The sequence below is a fragment of the Eschrichtius robustus genome, chromosome 10, assembly GCF_028021215.1.
Source record: "Eschrichtius robustus isolate mEscRob2 chromosome 10, mEscRob2.pri, whole genome shotgun sequence".
NCBI classification, from domain to species: domain Eukaryota; kingdom Metazoa; phylum Chordata; class Mammalia; order Artiodactyla; family Eschrichtiidae; genus Eschrichtius; species Eschrichtius robustus.
The window spans coordinates 80107890-80131580 of NC_090833.1; the positions used below are offsets into that span (position 1 = coordinate 80107890).

A 23691-nucleotide genomic window follows, 5' to 3' on the forward strand; every position below is an offset into this window, starting at 1 on the left:
GCTTTTTGAAGGGCTGCCTCAGGAAGAACCAAAATGTAGCTGGATGTCTTTTCTCCCTACCCCTCAGCTTTCCCTACACTCTAATTTCCAAGGAGACCCCAGTATTATTTTTCGGGGTTTGTGGTAAGCCTCTGGTATATGGTGGCCACTCAAGGAAAGTTTGCTCAATGAATGTGAATGCAAGGACTTTACGAAGTGGGTGGGAAGAAGGTCTTCTCCCATACAGTAAATACGTAATATTTACTGTAGTAATATGAAATATAGTAAATATGTTCTCTTTCAAAATTAAATATAACCCTTTATATTTAAATATTAAATATAACCAGGGAATAGCTGTACCCTGCAGTGCAACATGATGAAGTGTGGGCTTAGGAGTCAGACAGAGCTGAGGACTGAATCCCAGCTATGGATGTCTGTAAGACGGGGTCACATTCCTCACTTCATGGGGCAACTGGAGGAACTGAACTAAATAACATATGTAAAGACCCCATCATCGAACCCTGCAAAGAGTGGGAGTGTGGTAACTAGTAGGGGTCAGTATCAGTATCAGCTATTAGTTAGTCATCTTATAAGCTGTTTATTCAGATAAGATAGAAAACGACAATAACTCTCTATATAAGTTGGGCAGGAAAACCTCACCTTTCATCTAGAAAGATCTAATCACCCACATTTACCTGAGCGGGCGCAACTCCAACCAACCTATGGAAAGTAGGTGCGGTGAAGAAGGCCCTCTCAGTGTCTGCTGAGCCATTTCTCTGACTTCTGACAGGTGAACAGCCTGCATTAGGAAGAGTTGTTACACGTCAAAAATAAGTAAGCTGATTAAACATTGAAACTTTGCACTCCTAGCCACGGAAACGTTGAAGTCCCGCCAGGTCACTCGGCACGCTTTGCAAGGCATTAAGGTGGGGATGGGGTGAGGGCAAAAGGGAGAGAGCGGAGGTGACCACACGTACCGGGGTGCCAGATGCGGAAGCCTCCACCTTGACGGCCAAATCATTTTAAAAAGCGGCATTTTCCCCTCGCCCCTTCGGCTCCCCTCCTAGAGAGCTGGACAGTCACACTCCACGCCCCAGAGTGAGCGAGTCCCAGGCCTGGGCCCGCAGGGGAGGAGCCGGGTCCCGAGCGGCTTCCTGCCGCTGGCGCCTAGCAACCCTGCCTCCCGCGGGGGGCGAGGTCTCCTCCGCCCGCAGACCCCGCCCCGCCCCGGCTCCGCCCCTCGGCCGGTGGCCCCGGGGCGACAAGGGGTGGAGCTCGGCGGCTGGAATCGCGCCGCACGGGATCGCGCCCCGCAGCCTGGTGCCCGGCAGCCGGTCGGAGCCTGCCGTGAAGTTCGCGGTGAGTGAGTACGTCGTGGCCCGACCGACGTCCGGCCCCGGGCGGGAGCGCCGGCCGCCCTGGCCCCGGCAGGGTGGGCGCGAGTCCGCGGCGCCCCGGGCACCTTCCCCGAGCCCGGACTGCCCGCACTGCAGCGCGCCGGGCGGCCCGGGGCAGGGATCCGGGGAAGGCCGAGGGGAGAATCGGGCACTAGTTCCTGGGGACTGACCCCTTCGCCCTGTCCCCAGCCTGTGCTGCGCCGAGGACAGGTCTCGGGGACTGGAAATGGCTCTCCTAGGCCTTCTTTGTCTGGGCTGTGCGGGCCGCCCAGAGTCCACGCTGAGACTGTTCCGGCCGACTGAACTGGGGAGTCCTAACCTCAGGGAGGGAGTGCGGGCCTCACCGGGGAGTCCTCGCCGAGCTGGGGGTGGCGGGATAGGGAAATCCTCAGAGGTTCTGACAGATCGGGGAAAACACACCAAGTGGTAAGGGGAAAACGGAGTGTGGGGGAAGAGACCCTCGGTGGAAGGGGTGGGGATAGAGCCCATCCTCATAGATTCAGAGATCCAGGAAGGAGCACGGGCTGCTTTTCCTAATTCAGCCAGCACACCAGAATGGCACATCTTCCTTCCTGCCACATACATAACCCTCCTTACAGCGGTGTGTGTGTGCGCTTGTGTGTGTGTTTGTCTTGCGGGGATGGGGGTAGGGAGTTGGGGACAGCCTCTAGGATAGCAGTTCTCAAACTTTTCTGAGGGGGGTGCTCAAAAACCCCTTTACACTCTTAAAAATTAGTATACTAAGGAGCTTTTATGTGGGTTATATATTTCAATATTTGCCAAATATAACTAAAACTGAGAATTTTTTACTATATTTAGTAATGCATTTAGACATAATAGTGGACCTATTATATGTTGACATAACATATCTTTATGAAAATAACCATACTTTTCAAAACAGAACGTTACTGAGAAGAGTGGCATTGTATTAATTATATTTTTGCAAATCTCTTTAATGTCAGGTTTAATAGACAGCAGCTAGATTTTATTTTGTTTTTCATTTGCTTTTTCATCAGCTAGATTCTTATATCTACTTCTGCATTCAGTCTGTTGCAGTATTACATGTCATATAGCCTCTGGAAAACTCCACTGTGTACTCGGGAAAATGTGAGAGTGAAAATGTCAAATAGCATCTTGGCATTGTTAACGAAAGTGGTTTTGACCTTGTGGATCCCTAGAGTCCCCTGCACCACACTTTGAGAGCCACCGGTGTAGGAAATGCTTCAGAGGCTTAAATCATTGGGCCTGCTTCTTGTCTGTGATCCTTCCTCTGAATGGGAACACACTCCACACCATGCATGGATGGTTAACCTCTGGTAGTTGCAACCTAGCTTGACCTCACTCTGGAAACCAAGAACTAGGTCCCCACATAAGGGATGATGAGCCCTGCTGGCCTCCTGAAAACTGGCAAGGCTCTCAGATGCCTTTGGTTATTTCTGTCCCTGCAGAGGTGACCTGTGCATGAGTCCAGACTGTAGCAGTGATGTGGCACACAGGACCCACATGTTCGGAGACGTGCCCATGGGGACCCCGTGCCAAGTGTGGAGGGGTTTGTGCGAGAGTTTGCAAGCGTTTGAGAAGTGATTTGCAAAAGAACAGGGAGGCGTGTTGTTGCCTTCCTGTCCTCCATGATCATTTCTGTTTGTGGTTGAGCAGCCTTGAGTTTATTGGAATATGACTGGTGAATAAGAGCACCCAGTCTTGGTGCTCTTTTACTTTCCACTTTCAGAGGGGTGTCCCTGTGAGTGGCCCTTCCTCAGCCTCTGCCAGAGCCCAGTGTCCTGCACGCTGCTGTGTGGTAGGTGGGATCACTCACTGGATTACTTCCGTGGCTCCTTGTTCTGTCAGCACAAATTCCAGATAGAAATTACATACATATTTAGCCTTATAAATGTTTGGAAGACAGACATACCAAACTATCAACAGTAGCCAGTTCTGGACAGTGGAGTCAGAAGGAAGGCAGGGAACTTATCTTTGTTACTCTTTGTGGTAACATATGTCGGCCTGCCTTGCAGCATTCATGTATTGCTTTTACAACCTGAAAACAAAACAAAAAACTAAAATCCCAACAACCTATACATTTTCAAGGACGATAGGATTATTTCTGTTAGAATGTTACCATCACTCCCTCTCTCCTGATAAAGCAAATTACTGCATCCCATTTCTAAACTAGTATATATGATACTCGTATATATGATACTAGTATATATTAACTCAAAATAATATTGAGAGAGAGAGCCCTCTCAGATCAAAGCATTTTACTGCACAATATTTGTTTGACGTAAGCCCCTGTCCAAGGTTAGAAGCACCAGATCAGACTGTTTTTTTTTTTTTGAATTTTTGAATTTTATTTTATTTTTTTATACAGCAGGTTCTTATTAGTCATCCATTTCATACACATTAGTGTATACATGTCAATCCCAATCGCCCAATTCATCACACCACCACCACCCCGCCACTTTTCCCCCTTGGTGTCCATACGTTTGTTCTCTACATCTGTGTCTCTATTTCTGCCCTGCAAACCGGTTCATCTGTACCATTTTTCTAGGTTCCACATATATGCGTTAATATACGATATTTGTTTTTATTTTTCTGACTTACTTCACTCTGTATGACAGTCTCTAGGTCCATCCACGCAGATCAGACTGTTTTTTAATGGACTATTGTGCAGCCCTTAAACTGATGTTGTAAAAACGCTGTTTCATGAAATGTCATGAAGTACAGTTTTAAAATTGAAAAACTTGTTACCCAAGACTGTTTCTCTGTGATCCTACCATGACGAGGAGAGAAAGCATGTGTGTGTATGTACAGATGTGCACACGCATGGACAGAGGCAAAGGATGTGCCAAATGCTGGGTGGTTTTTCTCTTGGTGGCGGGGTACAGTGGGTTTTTAATTCTCTTCACTTTGCTTATTAATATTTTCTAGCAAGTACTAAACAAGTATTAAAATTGACTTGACTGGACTTCCCTGGTGATGCAGTGGTTAAGAATCCACCTGCCAATGCAGGGGACACGGGTTCGAGCCCTGGTCTGGGAAGATCCCACATGCCGCAGAGCAACTAAGCCTGGAGTAACTAAGCCTGCGCACCACAACTACTGAGCCTGTGCTCTAGAGCCCGCGCGCCACAACTACTGAAGCCCTCGCACTTAGAGCCTGTGCTCCACAACAAGAGAAGCCACCATAATGAGAAGCCCGCGCACAGCAACGAAGACCCAACGCAGCCAAATATAAATAAATAAAATAAATAAATTTTTTAAAAAATTGACTTGACCAAAAATAACCCCTACAGTTATTTGTACATTGAGGGCAACATAGTTGGCTTCGTTTTTCTTAGACTGACTTAACCACCGACTCGGCCAGTAGCAGACCCCTGCTACTCCCTTCCTCCCAGTGGGAAATGGAGAAAGAAGTATGGAGCGAGAGGCATGGGGAACCGAAAACAGCCCTTAGTTATGTTGTGCAGTGTCTACTTCCGCCTGTGGAGTCAGCTCCAGCCTCAGCCCTGCCCGCTCCCTCCAACTGACCTAGAGCTTAGAATGTTCTTATCTGATCAGCCCCATCACCTGAGAAGCCATCAGCTGACCATCTCCACAGACTGAATGGCCTTCATTTCTTTTTTAGCCATTTTTAATGGAAAATTGCAGACATCCAAAGAAGTGGAGAGTGTAAACCCCCCGCTTCAACAATTATGAACATTAGCATTTGACCAATCTTGTTTCATCTGGACCTTTCCTCAAACTCACTTCTTTTTTTCCCTCTTCCAGGAGTTAGCATCTTCATTTTCAACTGTATAAACTAACAAAGTATCTTTGTTGTGTCTTTTAGTAACAAGCATGTACTAACTGCTGTAACAAAATCTTAAAACTCTTCTGTCCTAATGTCAGCACAACGGAACCCCGGGGCGGACTTTGAACACTTGCTGTGTGGTCCCCCTTCTCTGCTTCTGCATTTGCTCTCCTCTCTGCCTTCTGGGCTAAATCAGTCTTCCCTCTTTCCTTTTCCCAATTCTCCTCTGTTAAGCCTTTCTCAACTCCCTTAGTTATAGCTGTCACTTTCCTCTGACCTCTCTTATGACCCTTAGCATATTATAGTTCTTTGCGAGCTTATCTCAGTCTCCTTAGATCATAATCTTCATGTAAAACAAGATTTTCCTTATCTCCCTTTCTCCTATGCTACTTAAAAATGCTTAATGCAAAGAAGATGCTCAAGAAATAGATGCTAAATTAATTTAAATTGATTAAGTTCATTGGAGAAAAATTTTGATTACAAAAGAAATGCATTATGTTCAAAGAAAAAATTTCAGATATTGCCTAGGACCACGAACATTTTATCTCACCTGCAAGATTTTTAAAGATTTTAAAGTACTGCAACAAAAAGAATCTTCAATTTGAGCCAGTATAAAGAAGACATCTTTTTTTTTTTTCTTTTTTTGAGGAAAATGGTCTTTCTTTATGGTCTGTTGTCATTTTTTTCACATATATCTGGAGCGTTTAGGTCTTCTCTTATTCTAGAATGCTTTTTTTCCCTTGGTAGGGAAGAGTGACTCTGACAACATTTTAGAATATCTATTATGTTTTAAGATGTAGGTTTAAATCTTCAGTAGAAGAAATTGGCTGCATTTAGGGTCCGCACGCCCCATGAAGTAAGTTGCTATCAATCTCATGAATAACGGCAGCTCACAGGTATAGAGTTGCTCCCAGTGTACACCATCTCTTCATCTATTGCCTCCTTTAATTATCACAGTGGCCCTTGTGAGCTGGGCAGGGCAGTGCAGGGCAGCTCTTGTTGCCTTAAATCTGCAAAGAAGTAAACTGAGGCTTAGGCAGATAGAGTGAATCTTGTCTACGGCAGAAAGTGGCAGAGTCTGATTTTAAGCGTAGATTGGAAACCAAAGGGCTTTGGGATTGGATGTTGGGAACACGCAAAGACGGGAAACTCTCTCTCTCTAAGCACTACATATATTTGGGAGCCAGACCAGGTTCTTGAAGTAAGTATGTATATCCTACTGCGTAGAACTATCAAAGTGATATCACACTCTCTGAACCAATCACTTCCCAGATTCCTCAGGTTCTGCTTTAGTCTTTGTCGTGGAAGTTAATCCACTTTCTGATGAACTGGCAAGGCTGCTGTGCGTGTGTGCTGCTGGGGTTCTCTCTCATTCTCTTTTCATGACTTAAGGAGAACTCTGGGGAAGCCCATCTTTGAACAGTGTGAATTGCCTGAGCTGTTGCTCAGACTGACGTGTATGGAACGCTTAATTATTCCTTAACCTCGTCATCCTTTCATGGCCATTACTGTAAAATTACAAAGCAAATTATACACATTGTGGCCTAGTTCATGAAGAAGGCGTGTCGGTTGAAGAAAGTGTCCTCCTACAGGATTGCCAGGTTTGAATTTTTGGTTGAGAAGCGGAGAAGTGAACGAATCATTGTGGACAGTCGGTTACATGCAAGAGCTATGCAGACATGCGCAGGACAGTTCTATAATAGTGGTGGGATCAAGACCAGCCTCCAGACTGGTCTTAAGAATTGCTGTGTTTCATAAAAGTATTTGCTTAGATAAGGAATCAGTTACATTTTAAGGGTTGGTGAAGCCTGGTGATGGGTTTTTGACATCAACCCATACTTTAAAAGTTATCTGTCATACAAATTTTGCCAAAATCAAGGATATTTTAGGGAAAATTAGAGGTTGACTATCTAGTCCTCGCATATGTACCTTAGAGTTTGAAGATTGTTTTAAAGTGAGACTTAACTTTTTTAATCCATTTGGTTAATGTGGGTTTTTGGATGAGGAGTGGCTATAAAATGCTATGCCTATTTGGAAGCAGCAGGGTGTGAGGAAGTTGGCCCTGACATCAGGGGCCCTGGGTTTCACTCCCAATCTGGCCACTGACCACAGGGCATTGGCAAGTTACCCTCTCTGATCCTCAGTCTTCTCATCTGTATAATGGGATGGTAGTCCCTATCTCACAGTTGCTGAGGGACCATATTAGACAATGTGGATAAGGTACCTGGCCCTCCACGGGCACTCGGCACATGTCAGCAGGCTGCAGTGCCCATGGAGTGATATAGCGCTCATGGCAGAATGCCTGTCCAAACTTCTCTCAGCCCAGACCTCCTGAGCTCCTGGCACATATATGCTGCTGCTTGCTGTTCCTCTTCATCCCAGATTCCCCATGTCTAAAACCGACATCCCGGTTCCCATTGTGGTCATTGGCTCTGCCAGTTTGCCCAAATGAGGAACACAGGAGCTATCCCAGATCTCTCTTTCTTCCTCACCCACCCTCAGTCCATTCTCCTTTCTTAACTCTCCCTGGAATCTATTGCCCCTGCCCCCTTCTTCCGACTTGATGACTGTAGTAGCACCATAACCTGCCTCCCTGACACCAATCTAGCATCCTTCCCCCAAGTCAGCTCTTACCACTACCAGAATGATCTCTGAAAATCAAATCAGGTCTTGAAGATTCCAGCTTAGAATCTTTTAATGTGCCTCCTTGTCTTCAGGATAAATCCGAGCCTTTCCGCGAGGTCCCTCATGATGTGGGCTCCGCCCCTCCCTTTCCCTCTCCTCTTAGCCCTGCCTGTCGTGAACCCTGTCCTTCGTCCACACGGAACTGCTTTATGCCTCCCACAGGGTCACACTTCCGCACCTTTACATGTGCTGTTTTCTCTGCCTGGAATATTTTTTCCCTGACTCCCTCCCTCACTGTAGTTCTGGAAGGCTCGTGCATGGCGTGCCTGTCCCTGGAGGTCTTCCTGACCCCCTCCCATGCTGGATTAGGTGCTATCCCTAGATGCTTCTTTTTTTTTTTTTTTTTTTTTGGCTGCACCGTGCAACGTGCAGGCTCTTAGTTTCCCAACCAGGGATCAAACCCGTGCCCCCTGCAGTGGAAGCTCGGAGCCCTAACCACTGGACCGCCAAGGAATTCCAGCACCCCTAGGTGCTTCTTTATTGCTCTCCATCCACTGCTGCAGTAGCATGGACTGCTTGATAGTCTAATAAACTCCTGACCAGTCTGTGTGTGTGACTGAAGAGCAAGGGGACTCATCCCTTTATCCCATCAATGTCAAATCAGTGTCTATCAATGTCAAATGTATGAATGAATCTGGGTCAGTCCCTTTTCTTAGACAAGCCAGCGAGGCCCAGGTAGTGGATGTGTCATAGTCGAATGCTGCTCTATTACTTGTCACATCTTTGACCCAATGAAATGGCCATTGCGTGTAGATGCCATGCTGCTCTGTGGGCCACTGAGATGGGACTAGAGCATCATTGCTTAAGAGCTGGGCTTAAGGCCAGATGGACGTTCCCTCCATCTGGGTTGAGTTCCCTCTCAGCACGCCTGCAGCCTGGCTGCAGCTTCCCAGCTCCTAACCACATGGCTATACCACTGCGGGCAAAGAACGTGCTGGTCAGAAAACAGGAGCTTCAGGTCCTCCCGGCAGCTGCCTTTCTTCTCGAAAACCAAGAAACATAGGCTTATACCTCAAGCTTCTGGGAACTTTATTAGTACGAGTCATCATTCTTGGGTCTGAGCAGTGCTGAAGTGGGTTGGGGCAGATGACCTCAGAAACATGGTGAATTCATGGAGAGAAATGCTGCCCTGTGAGACCTCCGGCAACCTGACACCCAGCCTTTCGTGGTGACACTCTTTCTAATTCCTAAAATTTGAGTTAGAAAAGTGTGTTATCAAGGATCTACGAAATGAGTTCGGAGCTTGAGGAAATCACGCCACTCTTAAAGGATGGCTATCGACCAGGCCTGCTCTGTAATGCTAGTAACAACTACAGTTGCTGCCCCCTCGCGCCCCCTACTCTCAGGACTTAGATGCAGTAGGACTTCGGGTCTCTGCAGGCATCATTTTTGAAGCCCTGCTGGCGATGGTGGGTTGCTGCAGGGTAGGGGACCCACAGTCTGAGAAGGGGCTGAGGACTGGCCTTAACGAGGAGAGGATGAGGTCAGGAACTGAGAACTGGCCAGGACACCTGCTTCTGAGGGGGTCCTGCCCTGCTTCTTCCTTTACTTTCTGGACAAATGTTTCATGACCCCACAATGACTTTCCTTTCTCAGTGCATCTCCGGAATAATAAATCTGAAGTTCACCAAGACTTTTTGTGAAACTCTGTTTATATTAGCCCATAGTGATACCAGAAAATAAAGGTAACTATTTCTGTTCTTTGGAGTTTGTGCTACTGCAGTTAATTTAAAATGAGCTTAAAGGATGTGTCAGGCAAGTTTTCTCTTTTGGGAATTTCATATGATGTTGTGCTGTCTTGGCCACTGAGCCTGGAATAGGGGAGCCCCAAAGGGGCAGGGGCTGCTTGATCAGTGCCGTGGTCACGGCTCTGGTCCCCCAAATCCTGACCATTACCTTTGGCAGTGGTTATGCACATCTGCTGAGTGAGTCATGATCATTTTTATGATACATCCTGAAAATTTCCAGTGTTACTTAATGAAGTTCAGAGAAACAGAAGGGTTAGATTTCAGGAAGTAGCTACTTTTTAAATGACAACCTAATGTTTTCATATTATGAGTTAATATCTTACCAAATCTAAATTCTGATGTTGGAAATGTACAATTTAAACCAAGTGTAAAGTTAGGAGAGTACTTTGTAGTTTGTCCTTAGTCAGAGTTCCTACAGTGGCTGACTCTGCTACTCCCCACCTCAATCTTTTCCTTTTCTGCCCTCGCTCACCCTGCTCTGGCCTCCTTGCCTTCCCTCAGACCCACCTCAGGACCTTTGCACATGATCTGACCCCTCCTCAAGATTGCACTGAGCTTGCCCCCTCACTTCCTTCAAGCTTGTTCTCAAGTAGCTCCATATCAGTGAGGCCTTCTTTGATCTCCTGATACCCTTCATGGCCGACACTCTCTAGTGCCCTGTCCTGCTTTATCCACAGAACTGGTCGCAGTCTGACGTTCTGCTTCTATGTTTGTTTATTGTTTAGTCTATCTCCCTCCAATGAAATGGAAGCACCGTGAGGGGGCTTTGTCAATTTTGTTCCCGGGTGCATCCCTGGTGCCTAAAACAGTTCCCGGCACATATTATGCAGTTAACATAAATATGTGTTGAACAAATGAATGAATGAAACATAGAATTTTTTCACCCAGAAGGGACTTTTTAGATCATCAAGTAACCTTATGTTACAGACTGGGAAACTGAGGCACAGAAAGGTTATGTGGCTTATTCAGAGTGAAACTGAATCATTTAGGTTATAGCTCTTTTTAGAACTCTAGGAATATATGTGGAGCATTCTGGTCAGTGGTCCAGGATGAGACAAAAGAGTTAGTGAAAACAGACTGATAACTTAAAATTTTAGCAAAAAGTGACAAATTATTGTGTGATGGCAAAGCTTTTTGAAAGCAGAGTCTTGTTGACTTTTGTGGTGTAAAATGCACTTTGCATTAATTAGTGCCCAAGAAAAATGTGTTGATGGATTTGGTTATACTGTTATAAAGTCATTCTTTCTCTAAGACCCTCCTTCTGCACTGAGACAGGAGGGACAGAGGCAAGGCACAACCTTTAAAAGAATGACATATCCTGAGGATACGACAACAACTGGTTAGAACCAACTAGGTCCTAGATGGCAGAAGATTTAACTTCCCGTAGACCTTGAGCCTCATTGTACACTCACTGTAATATATTAGCATATGCTAAACAACACACTGCCAGGCGCCATGACAGTTCTGAGGCCAACCATGAAAGGCCAAAAAGTGGGTGGTGCCCCAATTCCTGGAAATCCCCGCCCCCTCTCCAAGATAGAATATTCCACTCGTTAGCGTATGGAATTGCCCAGCGCATAGAAACTAACCAGCCCCACACTTCAGGGGCTGCTCTCACTTTCCAAGAGGACCCCATCCCCTGGGGCTGCTTCTTTCTGTGGAGTGTGTACCTCTGTAAATAAACCCACTTTCACTTTTCTATGGTTCACTCACTTGGCCAGCCATCCCAAGGACTCTAGGCCTGGGACATGACCGTTCTTCTCTCATGCCCCATTTTTCCTACAACAGTACTACTCTTTTTCCTTTTTTTTTTTTTCTTTTTTTTCTTTTTCATTCTCTCCCAAAATAGACAATTGCACTTGTGGCTTTAAAATTCTTTTGGTTACAAGTATCACATTTAAGAGATTTTTGTGTGTTTTTGGTGTGTGTGTATTTTTTTTTTTTCAATACTTTTATGAACAGCTAAGAAGATCAAAGAAGTGACTTGGTCTCTGGGCTATTCAGAGCTATTCAGAGCTATTCAGCTATTCCATTTTTCCAGATGCGTCTGCATCAAATAAAGCAAAGAACTAATATTTCTAGCTCTCCGCTTCGTAAAAGAACCGAGTTGACAAGCCATGGTGGTTTGCTGGCCTGAATGGTTCTGACCTCAATCTTGTTTATAGACATCCTTGGAATCTCACTTTTGACAAGAAGTTGTTTATAAGTAGCATGATGTTTAGATACACAACAGTCAGTTTGGGGGTGCGACCAATTAATTTCTCTTTAAACAGAAAAAAATGAAGCACAGCTAATCTTTTTAGTGAACTGAAGTAAACCCTAAAAGATGCAGTGATACTGCTTTAACTTTGGAGTTGGAAGCCATGAAAATTCAGGGAAGGTATATTTAGGAAAATGTGAGAAGAGAGGAAGAGAGGTGGGTAAACCACATGAATACAGAAGAAACCTCTTTCTGCTGTTAGCATAGATTTAAAAATCTACTCTTGTGTGTCTTTAGATATCCTAAATAAACAATTCTGAGGGTGTGTCGTCTGTACATTAGACCACAGAGCAGTGATTCTCAACTAATCACCTGAAGGCTCTTTCAAACTATCCTAACTCTCCAGGAAACTGATTGCACACAATCTCCACCCCACCCCCTTAACTTTATTCTCCCCATCCCATTACTGACGGGAATTCTGCTGCCCACAATTACGCCTCTCCTCTGCTCTTTCCCACTGATGCGTGGAAATCCTGTGGTTGGTGGCAGGGCCCATTCATATGCATGCCTCTTTCTCTATCATAAGACAACCTAAGAGGATTCAACTCCGACAGCATAAGCAGCTAAATCTTAGATTTATATACTCCAAAGGCTGGAAAAAGACCCGAAAACGTGACTCTTATTTTATCTGATCGTTGGCATTTAGCTAAAATCAGTCGACTCTTCCAAACATCTCTACAAATCTGGCTGTACCAAACAGGCATCATGACTGTCAGCTGGGGTATAGTCCCAGGCGATCCTCTAGCAAGAGCAGTGGTTTAGCATTGTACTATCCATATGCTGTACTCGGGCTCCCTCACAAAACCCATTTGCAAGACTGCTGCCTGGGCTTGGAAATGGTCTGGGTTACAGGTAGCAAAGCTCACTGACCCCAGTGGGGATTTTGCCTGTGAGGTAAGCTAATTGGTCACTTACTTTGCTATAACCAACTAGGTTCACAGTGCACCTGAGCATGGGGTCAAACTGTGCGTTAGATTTTAGCGCTCCCTTCAGGTAAAGGGGAATCTTACAGACTGCAAGTCTCAAGATCAGGTAGAGGCCACAGGCAGTCCTTGCCTCTCCAGGACTACAGAGCTGAGTCTCATCCACAGGAATAGTTCAGTGAAAGATGAGAACATTTGGTCACCAGAGGCCATCTTAGTGACCCTCGGTTTGCCCTTTCTGGCAGACAGGGAGTTTACCAAAGAAGAAATTCAGATTCTAACAGAGGGATGGAAAGGTATTCACTTTCACTAGCAATTAGAGAAATGCCCAAGGTTAGCTTTTTAATCTCTCAATTTGGCAAAAGGTAAAAACCAATTATATTGCCTGGTTTAGGCACCTTCATTTACTCAGTGCTTCAGAGAAGGGTCATAAAATTGGTACAGCCTTTCCCTGGCAACCTGGTGATGTGCAACCCAATGGAGATATCAAATCCTTTCACCCAGCTGTCCTACTTCTAGGAACTGAAAGGTACGAGTTTATTTTAGGGAAATGGATTAAGGACCTATTTGAAGAGATGTATACGAAAGTTGCAAGCGTTATTTGAATGTTAATACTTGGAAACAACCTACCTATTTTAATAATAAGAGATTTAAATAAACTATATATCTGAATGATAGATTTTTATGGTGTAGTTAAATGTGATATAAAATATCACATGATGGCTCTATAAAGATGTTTGTGGTCTACTGCTGAGTGGAAAAAAAAGCAACTTACAAAACAATGTGAGGTCTAATCATTTTTTTAAAATCCAAGTACATTTAAAAGTCATGTTAAATGAAACTCCAAACCATGGTATTACAGATGACTTTCATTTTCTTCTTTTTGTTCACTTGCATTTTCTTTTTTTCTTTTTTTTTGTGAGTTGTGTGTTTTTTTTTTAAATTAGGTTCTACTTCTATACATAAGTGTGATCTGATCATACAGTATTTGTCTTTCTCTGACTCATTTCACTTAGCATAATGTCTTCAAAGTCCATGTTGTCACAAATGGTAGGATTACCTCATTTTTTTTTTAAAGTTTTTTTTCTTTTAATTAATTAATTATTTTATTTTTGGCTGCATTGGGTCTTCGTTTCTGTGCGAGGGCTTTTTCTACTTGCGGCGTGCGGGGGCCACTCTTCATCGTGGTGCGCGGGCCTCTCAGTGTCGCGGCCTCTCTTGTTGCGGAGCACAAGCTCCAGACTCACAGGCTCAGTAGTTGTGGCTCACGGGCCTAGTTGCTCCGCGGCATGTGGGATCTTCCCAGACCAGGGCTCGAACCCGTGTCCCCTGCATTGGCAGGCAGACTCTCAACCACTGCACCACCAGGGAAGCCCCTTACCTCATTTTTTATAGCTGATTAATAGTGTTTCCACAATGAGCATCTATTTTTAAAATTTTCTTTTAGGGACCTCCCTGATGGTCCAGTGGCTAAGACCCCGTGCTCCCAATGCAGGGGGCCCGGGTTTGATCCCTAGTCAGGGAACTAGATCCCACATGCATGCTGCAACTAAGAGTTTGCATGACACAACTAAAGATCACACATGCCACAACGGAGATCCCAGGTGCCCCAACTAAGACCCAGTGCAGCCTAAATAAATAAATAAATACATAAAAATTTTGTTTTTAAAATTTTCTTTTAATGTATTTCTCTGATCTTTTTTCTAAGTATTTTTTTAAATTGAAATGTAGATGATTTATAACATTATATAAGTTTCAGGTGTACAGTATAGTGATTCACAATTTCTAAAGATTATACTCCATTTATAGTTATTATAAAATATTGGCTATATTCCCTGCGCTGTACAATATATCCTTGTAGCTTGTTTATTTTATACATAGTAGTTTATACCTCAAAGTCCCCTACCCCTGTCTTGCCCTCCTCCCCTCCCTCTCCCCACTGGTAACCACTAGTTTGTACTCTATATCTGTGAGTCTTTTTTTATACTCAATAATTTGTTTTATTTTTTAGATTCCACATAGGTTATAACAGGTCTCAGTTTTTAATTGAGTTGTTCATTTTTTTGGTATTGAATTGTATGAACTGTTTATATATTTTGGACATTAACTAACCCCTTATTGGTCATATCATCTGCAAATATTTTCTTCCATTCTATAGGTTGTCATTTTGTTTTGTTCATGTTTTCCTTTGCTGTGCAAAAGCTTTTAAGATTAATTAGGTCCCATTTGTTTATTTTTGCTTTTGTTCCCTTTGCTTTAGGAGATAGGTCCAAAAATATATTGCTATGACTTATGTCAAAGAGTGTTCCATCTACGTTTTCTTCTAGGAGTTTTTTGGTTTCTGGTCTTACATTTAGGTCTTTAATCCATTTTGAGTTTATTTTTGTATATGGTGTTAGAAAATGTTCTAATGTCATTCTTTTACATGTAGCGGTCCAGTTTTCCCAGCGCCACTTTTTGAAGAGACGGTCTTTTCTCCATTGCATATTCTTGCCTCCTTTGTTGTAGATTAATTGAACATAAGTATGTTAGTTTATTTCTGGGCTCTATAGTCTGTCCCATTGATCTATGTGTCTGTTCTGTGCTGTTTCTGTTTTGTTATATTCATTCATTTGTTTTATTCTTTAGATTCCACAGGTAAGTGATAACCTTTCTCTGTCTGATTTATTTCACTAAGCATAATACCCCCCAAGTCCAGTTGTTACAAATGGCAAAATTTCATTCTTTCTTATGGCTGAGTACTATTTCATTGTATATATATACACCACATCTTCTTTATCCATTCATCTGCTGATGGACATTTAGGTTGCTTCCATATCTTGGCTACTGTAAAGAATGCTGCTTTGAACAGCGGGATGCATGTATCTCTTCAGATAAGTGTTTTCGTTTTCTTCGGATATATACACAGCAGTGGAATTGCTGGATCATGTGGTAGTTCTGTTTATAGTTTTCTGAGAACCTCCGTACTGTTTTCCACAGTCGTTACATCAATTGACATTCCCACCAATAGCGTACGAGGGTTCCCTTTTCTCCACATCCTTGCCAACATTTGTTTTTTGTGGTCTTTTTCATGGTAGCCATTCTGACAGGTGTGAGACTGTGGTTTTGATTTGCAAAACTACTGACATTGTGGTTTGCATTTCTCTGACGATTAGCGATGTTGAACATCTTTTCATGTGCCTGTTGGCAATCTATATATCTTAACTTTACTCTGTATCTTTCTTTTTGTATTCATTTGCATATGAATGGTATGTGGGTCTGATATTTATATCAACAGAATTGATTTGTCATTCCTCTGCCTCTCTTGGAATAAACTAGTCATCAAGAGCAGACAGTTAAAAACTTAACCACAAGTTGTTTTCCCAAAGTTTAGCTGTCAGTTCTCTGGAATTTTGAACCACGGAAGGTTCAGTGAATGATTATAGAACTCACAAAAGTGCCAGAAGACTGTGATATGCCTAAGTAGTACTTTTTTCAACTCTACTTACGAAGGATTTTAAGGTGTTTTTGTTTGTTTGTTTTCCCTGCCAGAAATTTGCTTTTTTACTGGAGGGAAAATCAGCTATATTTTCTCCTGGTTCTACCACTTATAATCCTGTGACCCCAGGCCGTCAACTTCTTTTTAGGGCCTCTATTTCCTCATCAGGGGAATGTTGGTCCCCTGATGTAGTCCTAGGTAAGGTTCTTTAAGGTAGGTTCACCATTCTCTGATTTATCTCATTACCTCCTTAACATCTAAGATCAAAGTGTCCCTAGCCTGTGGTGATGGATCAATGCCAAGCCACACATGTACAAGTGAAGGTGCCTCTCCAAGTCACGTGCCAGTGTCCTAAATTGAGGCCAAAGGTCGGTTGGCAGCAACACTGTCTGTGGCTGGAGAGGATCCCCAGCACTGAACTCCCTCAACTTTTTTTACTGGGAGCGTAGTTCATGTGTTAAGTGTCTCAGATCTGCCTGCCTGTGCCTACTATTTAGTATTTTTAGTAATTTACTTTAAAAATCTGGTGTCCAGCACTCCCTTCCCCACCCCTACTCTTTGATGCACAAAATGTATCTGTAAGGATCATGCCAAGTCACCCAGCTGGTATTTCAGGATGGGTTAGCTTTGAGAGACACCGTTTCTCTACCAAATAATTATCTTTTCTTTCCGAATGTGAACAGATGTAGTGAAGGGTTTCAGAGATGGTGCAAGTGTCTCTTTTTGGATTCCTTTTCTTTGAGAACTGTCCATGGGTCCCACTTGATTCAGAGGCCAGGCAGATATCAGCAGTCCTAGCCTTCTCAACACAAGTGTTCAGGAAGGGCAAGTTCTGAATGAGCTGTAAACTCGCTGCTTAAAAGATATCGTTTCCCCTTCTTTCCTTTTCTTTTTTCTCTTTCTCTTTTTTATTTCCTTTGCCTCCATGCAGTACCACCTTATTCTGTGGAACACAAGAGGCAGCAACCCGAACATATTTCCATGCCTACTAATTCTTCCCTCTTCCAAAAGAGAAAAAACCTAGGATGACACTCCACCCTCTCCCCACAGATCCTCTCTGTTTGCTCATTCCTCTCTTTTATTAGTATTGAATGGGGATTAGACAAAACAGAAAAAAAGGCAGGAACAATGCAGATAAGAAAGGAATTGAAACAGTGGGGTCTGTGCTTTCTGTGGTTGTGGAAGTAGACAGGATTCCCTGACCAGTTGGTGGCGTTTCTAGCAAAGTCACAGATCTTGGGATAATTTGGGGTAATACTCAAGGTTTGGGGATGGGCTAGGATTCTGGCCAGGGTAAGGCAGACCTAGGTACATTCACAATGCCTAGATTCTACTTTGGATCTGGATTGTTTCCAAACCAGAGATCCTTCCCCTCACACCCTCCTTGGCATGTGGTTGTTTTGGCTCCCTCTTGGGATTACTAAAGCACTGGGAACTCCTATAAGGTCATTTGAAACAAGAGTGATAGAATGAGTGAAACTGTGGAGTGGCTCTGATTTCCAGAACCCTCCAGGCTTATAAGGGGGTGGTGGTGCGGGGGAGGGGGGGAAGGTCCATTTCCCAACTTCCAAGCAAAACCAATTTGGGGTTGCAAAAACACAGCTGCTGTTGCTTTCCACTGACCTGTGGCTCAGAGTGGCAAGGGACATGTGACAATCAATGCCTGGCTCAGGCCATTGTGCTGGGTGACCCCTAGAAAGAAGGAAAGGCAACTCTAGTATTCAAAACTGCCTCTTGTAGGAGGATTTCTCAGGCCCATGCGTCTCCTGGCTTTTTTCAGCTCTGGGGGTTGGTTGGTGACCTCCAGCCAGCACCATCTTCAAACCAGGAGTTGCCACACCTGGAGAGGCAGCCCCAAGGGGCTGGTGGAAAAAGCCAGAGTTCAAAACCTAGCTCTGCCTCTTACTGGATGTATGCCCCGAGGCGAGTTTTTCCATCTCTCTGAGCTGCACTTTTCTCAGCTGTAAAATGGGAGTAATGATAGGCTGGAATTTACAGAGATGTTGCCAGAGTTATAGAAGATGGTATGAAGCACTTGGCACGTGCTGACACTTAGTAATTAGTCATTGGCTCTTGTCTCTCCTAACTTCTGCAAGTAAAATTTCCTTCATTTATATAGTGAAACTACACAATTATCTAGTCTCTAAGGAAAAAAGGAGGCAGATGGAGAGTGCGTTATACGACACATTTTCTACAAGAGCCATACTGGTCACTATATCCATCCTGAAATACCAGCTGGCTTTGTAGGGTGGTAGGAACAGCAGGAATCGTGTAAGGCTTCCAAAGTTCTGCCAGGGCATTTATAAGCTACGGGGAAGCAAACTGACACGTTGTGTCCTGTGTCCTCACTGCACCATGGCAAATATGGGTACAATTTGGCAACTGGTTTAACCACAGAATTTTGGCAAACTGAGCCCCTTTAGGGATGATTCAGTGACTTCAGGCTTTTGAAAGATATGAACAGCCCACCGTGCCCAGTTCAGCGAGGGGTTCCCACCACTTCCAGAGTTCCCTGCCTGAGTTTTCTCTCTGTGGTTACCTCCCATTCCTCCAAAACATCTGCCAGGCTAAGTTAGAACACAGGTCAGGTAGTGCCCTCAGGCGTGTTTGGTTTGGCCATTGTGCTGCAGGCCCACTCAGCAGTTTAGAAAAATCTAGTTACCAACATTTATAAATCAAGAATGTTCGTGTAGAAATCCAGATTGCCAGCCTCGCTTGAAAACTTGGCTCTGTCCACACTGGGCTGGCATATTCCTGCATGCAGCCTGCGGCTGGAGCCAAGTGGCTGCCACTCCCTTAGCCGGGCAAACGTTGCCCTGGCTGCCAGGCCCCTGCGCTGCCTGCTTCACTTGTTCAGGCCCCCTTCCTGAACCGTGTGGTATTTTGGTTGCGATTCACTCCCCCTCTCAAACATATACTTTCCACGGTACCTCCCTGCTTTCTGAATCAAGTGTACCTTCCTCACCTGGCCCTCCACGGTGTCCAGCAATGATTCTCAAACTGGACACGTGCTAGAGACACCTGGGAGACTGTCGAATTCCTGCCGCCTCCCTCAGCCCCTTCTGATTCAGTAGCTCAGCGGCGGGACTCGGGAGCCTATTTTTAACAAGAAAGAGCCCCAGGTAATTCCACTGCAGATGATCTAGGGCACGCCCCAGCATCCCGTGCTAGGCTTTCTTTAATTTCAGTTCCGGAATTCCTAGAGAAGTCAGTTGGCCTTCCCTCTCCCCCACCAAATGGCAGCTCCTGCAAAAACCACGTGGGACTAGGGGAAAGAGGCGATTCCTAGTAAAAAGGCGCTCGGCAGACCACCGCACCCTTCCTTCTCATTCTCTCATGCCTGTTGCCAGTCCGTGCCCGGCTCATCCCATTGTCTCTTCACTCGCAACTCCAGGAAGGCAGGGGTTGCTTCTCACTCAGCTGCCTCTCCCCGGAACTGCCTGGCACTGGACTTTAGACACGGTGGGTGTGCTCATCGTCTATCTCTTTTAAGTTTTTAACTAGTTTTCAAACAGTTATATTTGTACAGTTAAAAATGCAAATAATACCAAAGGATATACAATGAAGCTGAGTCTTTCTCCCAATCCTGACTTCTAGGCCTCTGTCCCTCTTAAAGGAACCAGTCTCTTTTGTGTCTGAACGAAGACATGGGCCTGTCTATGGAGACAAGGCCCACTTGTCACTTTTTATCCCCACAAACAGTTGTTTTCTGTACAAACGGTCCTCGACTTACAATGGTTTGACTTACAATTTTTTGACCACTTTGGTGCAAAAGCGATAGGCATTCAGTAGAAACACACTTTGAATTTTGATCTTTCCCCGGGCTGGTGGTATGCGGTACAATACTCTCTTGTGATGAGTCCCAGTCAGCCACACGATCAGGAGGATGAACAACCGATACCCTTTACAACCATTCTGTACCCAGACAACCACCCTGTTTTTTATTTTCAGTACATTAGTCAATAAATTACATGAGATATTCAGCACCTCGTTATACAAGAGGCTCTTTGTTAGATGATTTTGCCCAACTGTAAGCTAACGTAAGTGTTCTGAGAATATTTGAGGTAGGCTAGGCTAAGCTGTGATGTTCAGTAGCTTAGTATATTAAATACATTTCAACTTACGATATTTTCAGTTTACAACGGGTTTATCAGGGTGTTACCCAATCATAAGTTGAATAAGATATTGTACTTGTTTTTATTTCATAGTAATATGTTGATCATTCCATATCAGTCATCCCAAAAATAGGTTTTATGAATATTTATTCATAAAAACCTTGGATTAGATAGGGGAATGTTACTATTATTATCTTAAAATTAAGACTGTTGGAGAATGGATCGATTAAAGGATTTTTGCCCAAGGGGTAGGACTAGAAAGCAAGTCTTCCGACTCCCACCCCGGAGTGTTTTGCTCTAAGTTATATAGTTATTTGAAATCGCTGTTTATCTGTGTGGTGGAGGCCAGGAACAGTGTCCTTTCTTGTTCACCACTTATAATTTATAAAAAGATAAGGAGAAATTCTGCCCAGAGCTGGGGTAGAGGGTCCTCTCCAAACATATCTCGGGAGTTTGCGCCTTTATGCCACCACAGTGTATCTTAAAGATTACCTGATGTGAACTCACTCTTGCTACCAACTCAAAAGTGAGTGGGGAAGACTTCCAACTAACAGGTTTATTTAAAACGCTGCAGAGACAGTTACAACAGAAGACAGCTGCTTTCAAGTCCGCTCTTCCAGAGCTCAAGTTTTATACAGTTGCACTATGTTACCTGCTCCGGACCTCTTAACCTCCTATCAAGCAAAACATGAGTCCAGCTCAGAGGTCTGTTCATATATTCGAGATTTACCATGCAACACATCCTTCATTTCCCTTTTTCCTCATGACTTATCAGTGCAAGAAATTTGGAAAGTTGTATACAGATAAGGCAAAAGAAGTTTGGAATTGTATGTACTCTTGAGAGGTGAATCCTAGCTTTCACAAATAGCTTCACAGAGCCCACTTTCTTTGCTAAGGATATCATTTTTCTATTCATTTTTGTCCCACCTTTCCCCTACTCTGAGAAGATAATAAGTGATTTCTTGAAGTCAACGTGTATCAAAATTGTTAAAGAGGGCAAACACTCATTGAATAAATAAGGTCCAGCCTTGAGAGTAGAAATTAAATGTTCTCTGTCCTTTTCAGGGACACGTGGCCATCAGGAATCATGAGCAACCCATTTGCACACCTCGCTGAGCCTTTGGATCCTGCACAACCAGGAAAGAAATTCTTCAATTTGAATAAATTGGAGGATTCAAGATATGGTAGGTACATGGCTCTATGATGTAAGTGCTCTGATAGTAATTGGAATATCATTTGCATAATAAGTTAGCTACTTAATAAATTAGCCTTTAGGAGAGTTGGAAGAGGGAGTAGCAGAGATGGCTGAATGGTCTTGGGTTAACCACACAAATACACACCTTTCTTACATTGCTCGTTTTCAAGTAGATAGTAATGATTATATATATGTAACATGTACATAACATTTAGTATAGAGAGTGTTTGTACATATATATTGTTTAATCTGAATAACAACCCTATCATGTTATGTTTAAAAACATAAGAAGTCCTGAGGAAGCTGAGGCCCAGAAAGAGTAAATGATATGATTAAATAACAACTATGTAGGTAGCAGAAGAGGATGAAAACACAAGCCTTTTTTATTCCAACTCCTGTGCTTCTCTACCTTTGTAGTCTTGCCTTTTCTGGATAATACTGGTAAATAATTCTCATGTATCCGGATGGACCATTTCTTTTATAAACAAAATAACTTTTCTTATGAATTACCATTGTTTTATTCTAGAAAACACAGTTACCAATGACCATACTATGTGGTGTTTAGGGGTTTATTTTCTTTGAAAGATGTATCTGACTATTCTTTAGTCTTATTATAATAATTGTAAAGGGGTTATTTTCTCATTTCTTAAACACTAGGTTTCATAAGAAATACTATTGTGTGTATGTGTGTGTTACTTGCTAACAGTAATACAGTAAATTATCTAGACTGATGTCTTTCGTGATGACTTAAGGGAAATTCTGTTACTGGATTCCAAGGCTAGGCAACCATTTATTATGAAAGATTTAACTGTAATATTTTCTTTTTGCCTAGGCTGTTGGTATTTTCTAGTACTGAATGTCTCCTAAATCCATTCAATAGTCTTGTATTTTAAACTGTTGAGATCAGTTTAAATTTACTCTCTTCCCCTGCTGCAAGAATAGTGTGATGCCTTGTATCAAGTTTGTATGGAGTTCGGCTTTCGAGAGCTCTTATAATAAGATGTCTCATGGGTTTTGTTTTGTTATACTTTCTCTTTTACTCCTAGGACGACTACCATTTTCTATCAGAGTTCTCCTGGAGGCAGCCATTCGGAACTGTGATCAATTTTTGGTGAAGAAAAATGATGTTGAAAATATCCTAAATTGGAATGTCATGCAGCATAAGAACATAGAAGTGCCATTTAAGCCTGCCCGCGTCATCCTGCAGGACTTCACGTGAGCCTCATGTCACTTCACTCTTTCTCTGCATCCCTTGTCAGCCTTTAAAGAAAGCTTCTTAAAAGCAAAAATAAAAAACACAGTGACTGTATAATTTTTCACTCAACATTCAGAGACGGTTGGAAGCAAAAGGGGGCAGTCATCCCAGACGGGAAGAGATAATCTCAGGCAAATCAGGATGCATACTCACTCCACCTTTTCCAGTGGCAAAGGTCTTTGTCCTTGGTCTTCAATATCCTAGTCCTAAGTGTACTAGCAAAAGCTGAAAGAAACAGCATGGAGTGGAGCTATCTCAGAATCTTTTCGCCCCTGTGTCCTATCACCCAAGGAGCCAGGTTTCAAACAGCTGTCCTTGGAATGTTGATATGTTTCGCCTGAGGGGAGATACGTAGTTCACAAGGCCTGTTGTGTTGCTGTTAAGCCTCTGCTCACATCCTGCTATTCCCAGGAATTGCTCCCCATCACAGCTTCATTTTGAGACATTACCGTTTCATTTTGAAATGATGTTATTTTATTCCTTCTGGAGAGCAAATTTCATTTTTTTTAGAGGAAGGTCACCCAAATTTTATTCTCTAATAAAAAGGAAGCATTCACTTAGTATAAATTTGATTCACAGCCTACTTTTCTGAATTATATCCATTCCTTTAAATTTGGTCTGAAGTTGAAGGGCGTGATCCGTATATCTTGTCCAGGTCTTTGTCAGCCCACCATGTGAACAGGGAACAGTGATGGCAGAAAAAGTTCCAGAGTTTTTAATTGCCAGCTTTCCCACAGTTTCTCTGTTTAGACCATATTGGCTGTGAACTTCAATGCAGGGATAAAATTGCATATAGAGGTACCACTCAGTCGTGGCGCTTATTACTGATGTGATTTCTGCTGAAGGGAATGTGTTTAGACACTTTCA

At 43.5% G+C, this 23691-nt stretch overlaps 1 protein-coding gene across 1 annotated transcript in view; it reads left to right on the plus strand.

Annotated features, from left to right (window-relative positions):
- Nucleotides 1-1231: 1231 nt before the first annotated feature.
- ACO1 (aconitase 1) overlaps nucleotides 1232-23691 on the plus strand; it is a 59055-nt gene continuing 36595 nt past the window's right edge. Inside the window, exons 1-3 of the mRNA XM_068553519.1 lie at nucleotides 1232-1338; nucleotides 21440-21558; nucleotides 22616-22784. Of these exons, the coding sequence (XP_068409620.1) occupies nucleotides 21462-21558; nucleotides 22616-22784 (266 nt within the window). The 5' untranslated portion in view covers nucleotides 1232-1338; nucleotides 21440-21461. The remainder of the gene's footprint in view (nucleotides 1339-21439; nucleotides 21559-22615; nucleotides 22785-23691) is intronic.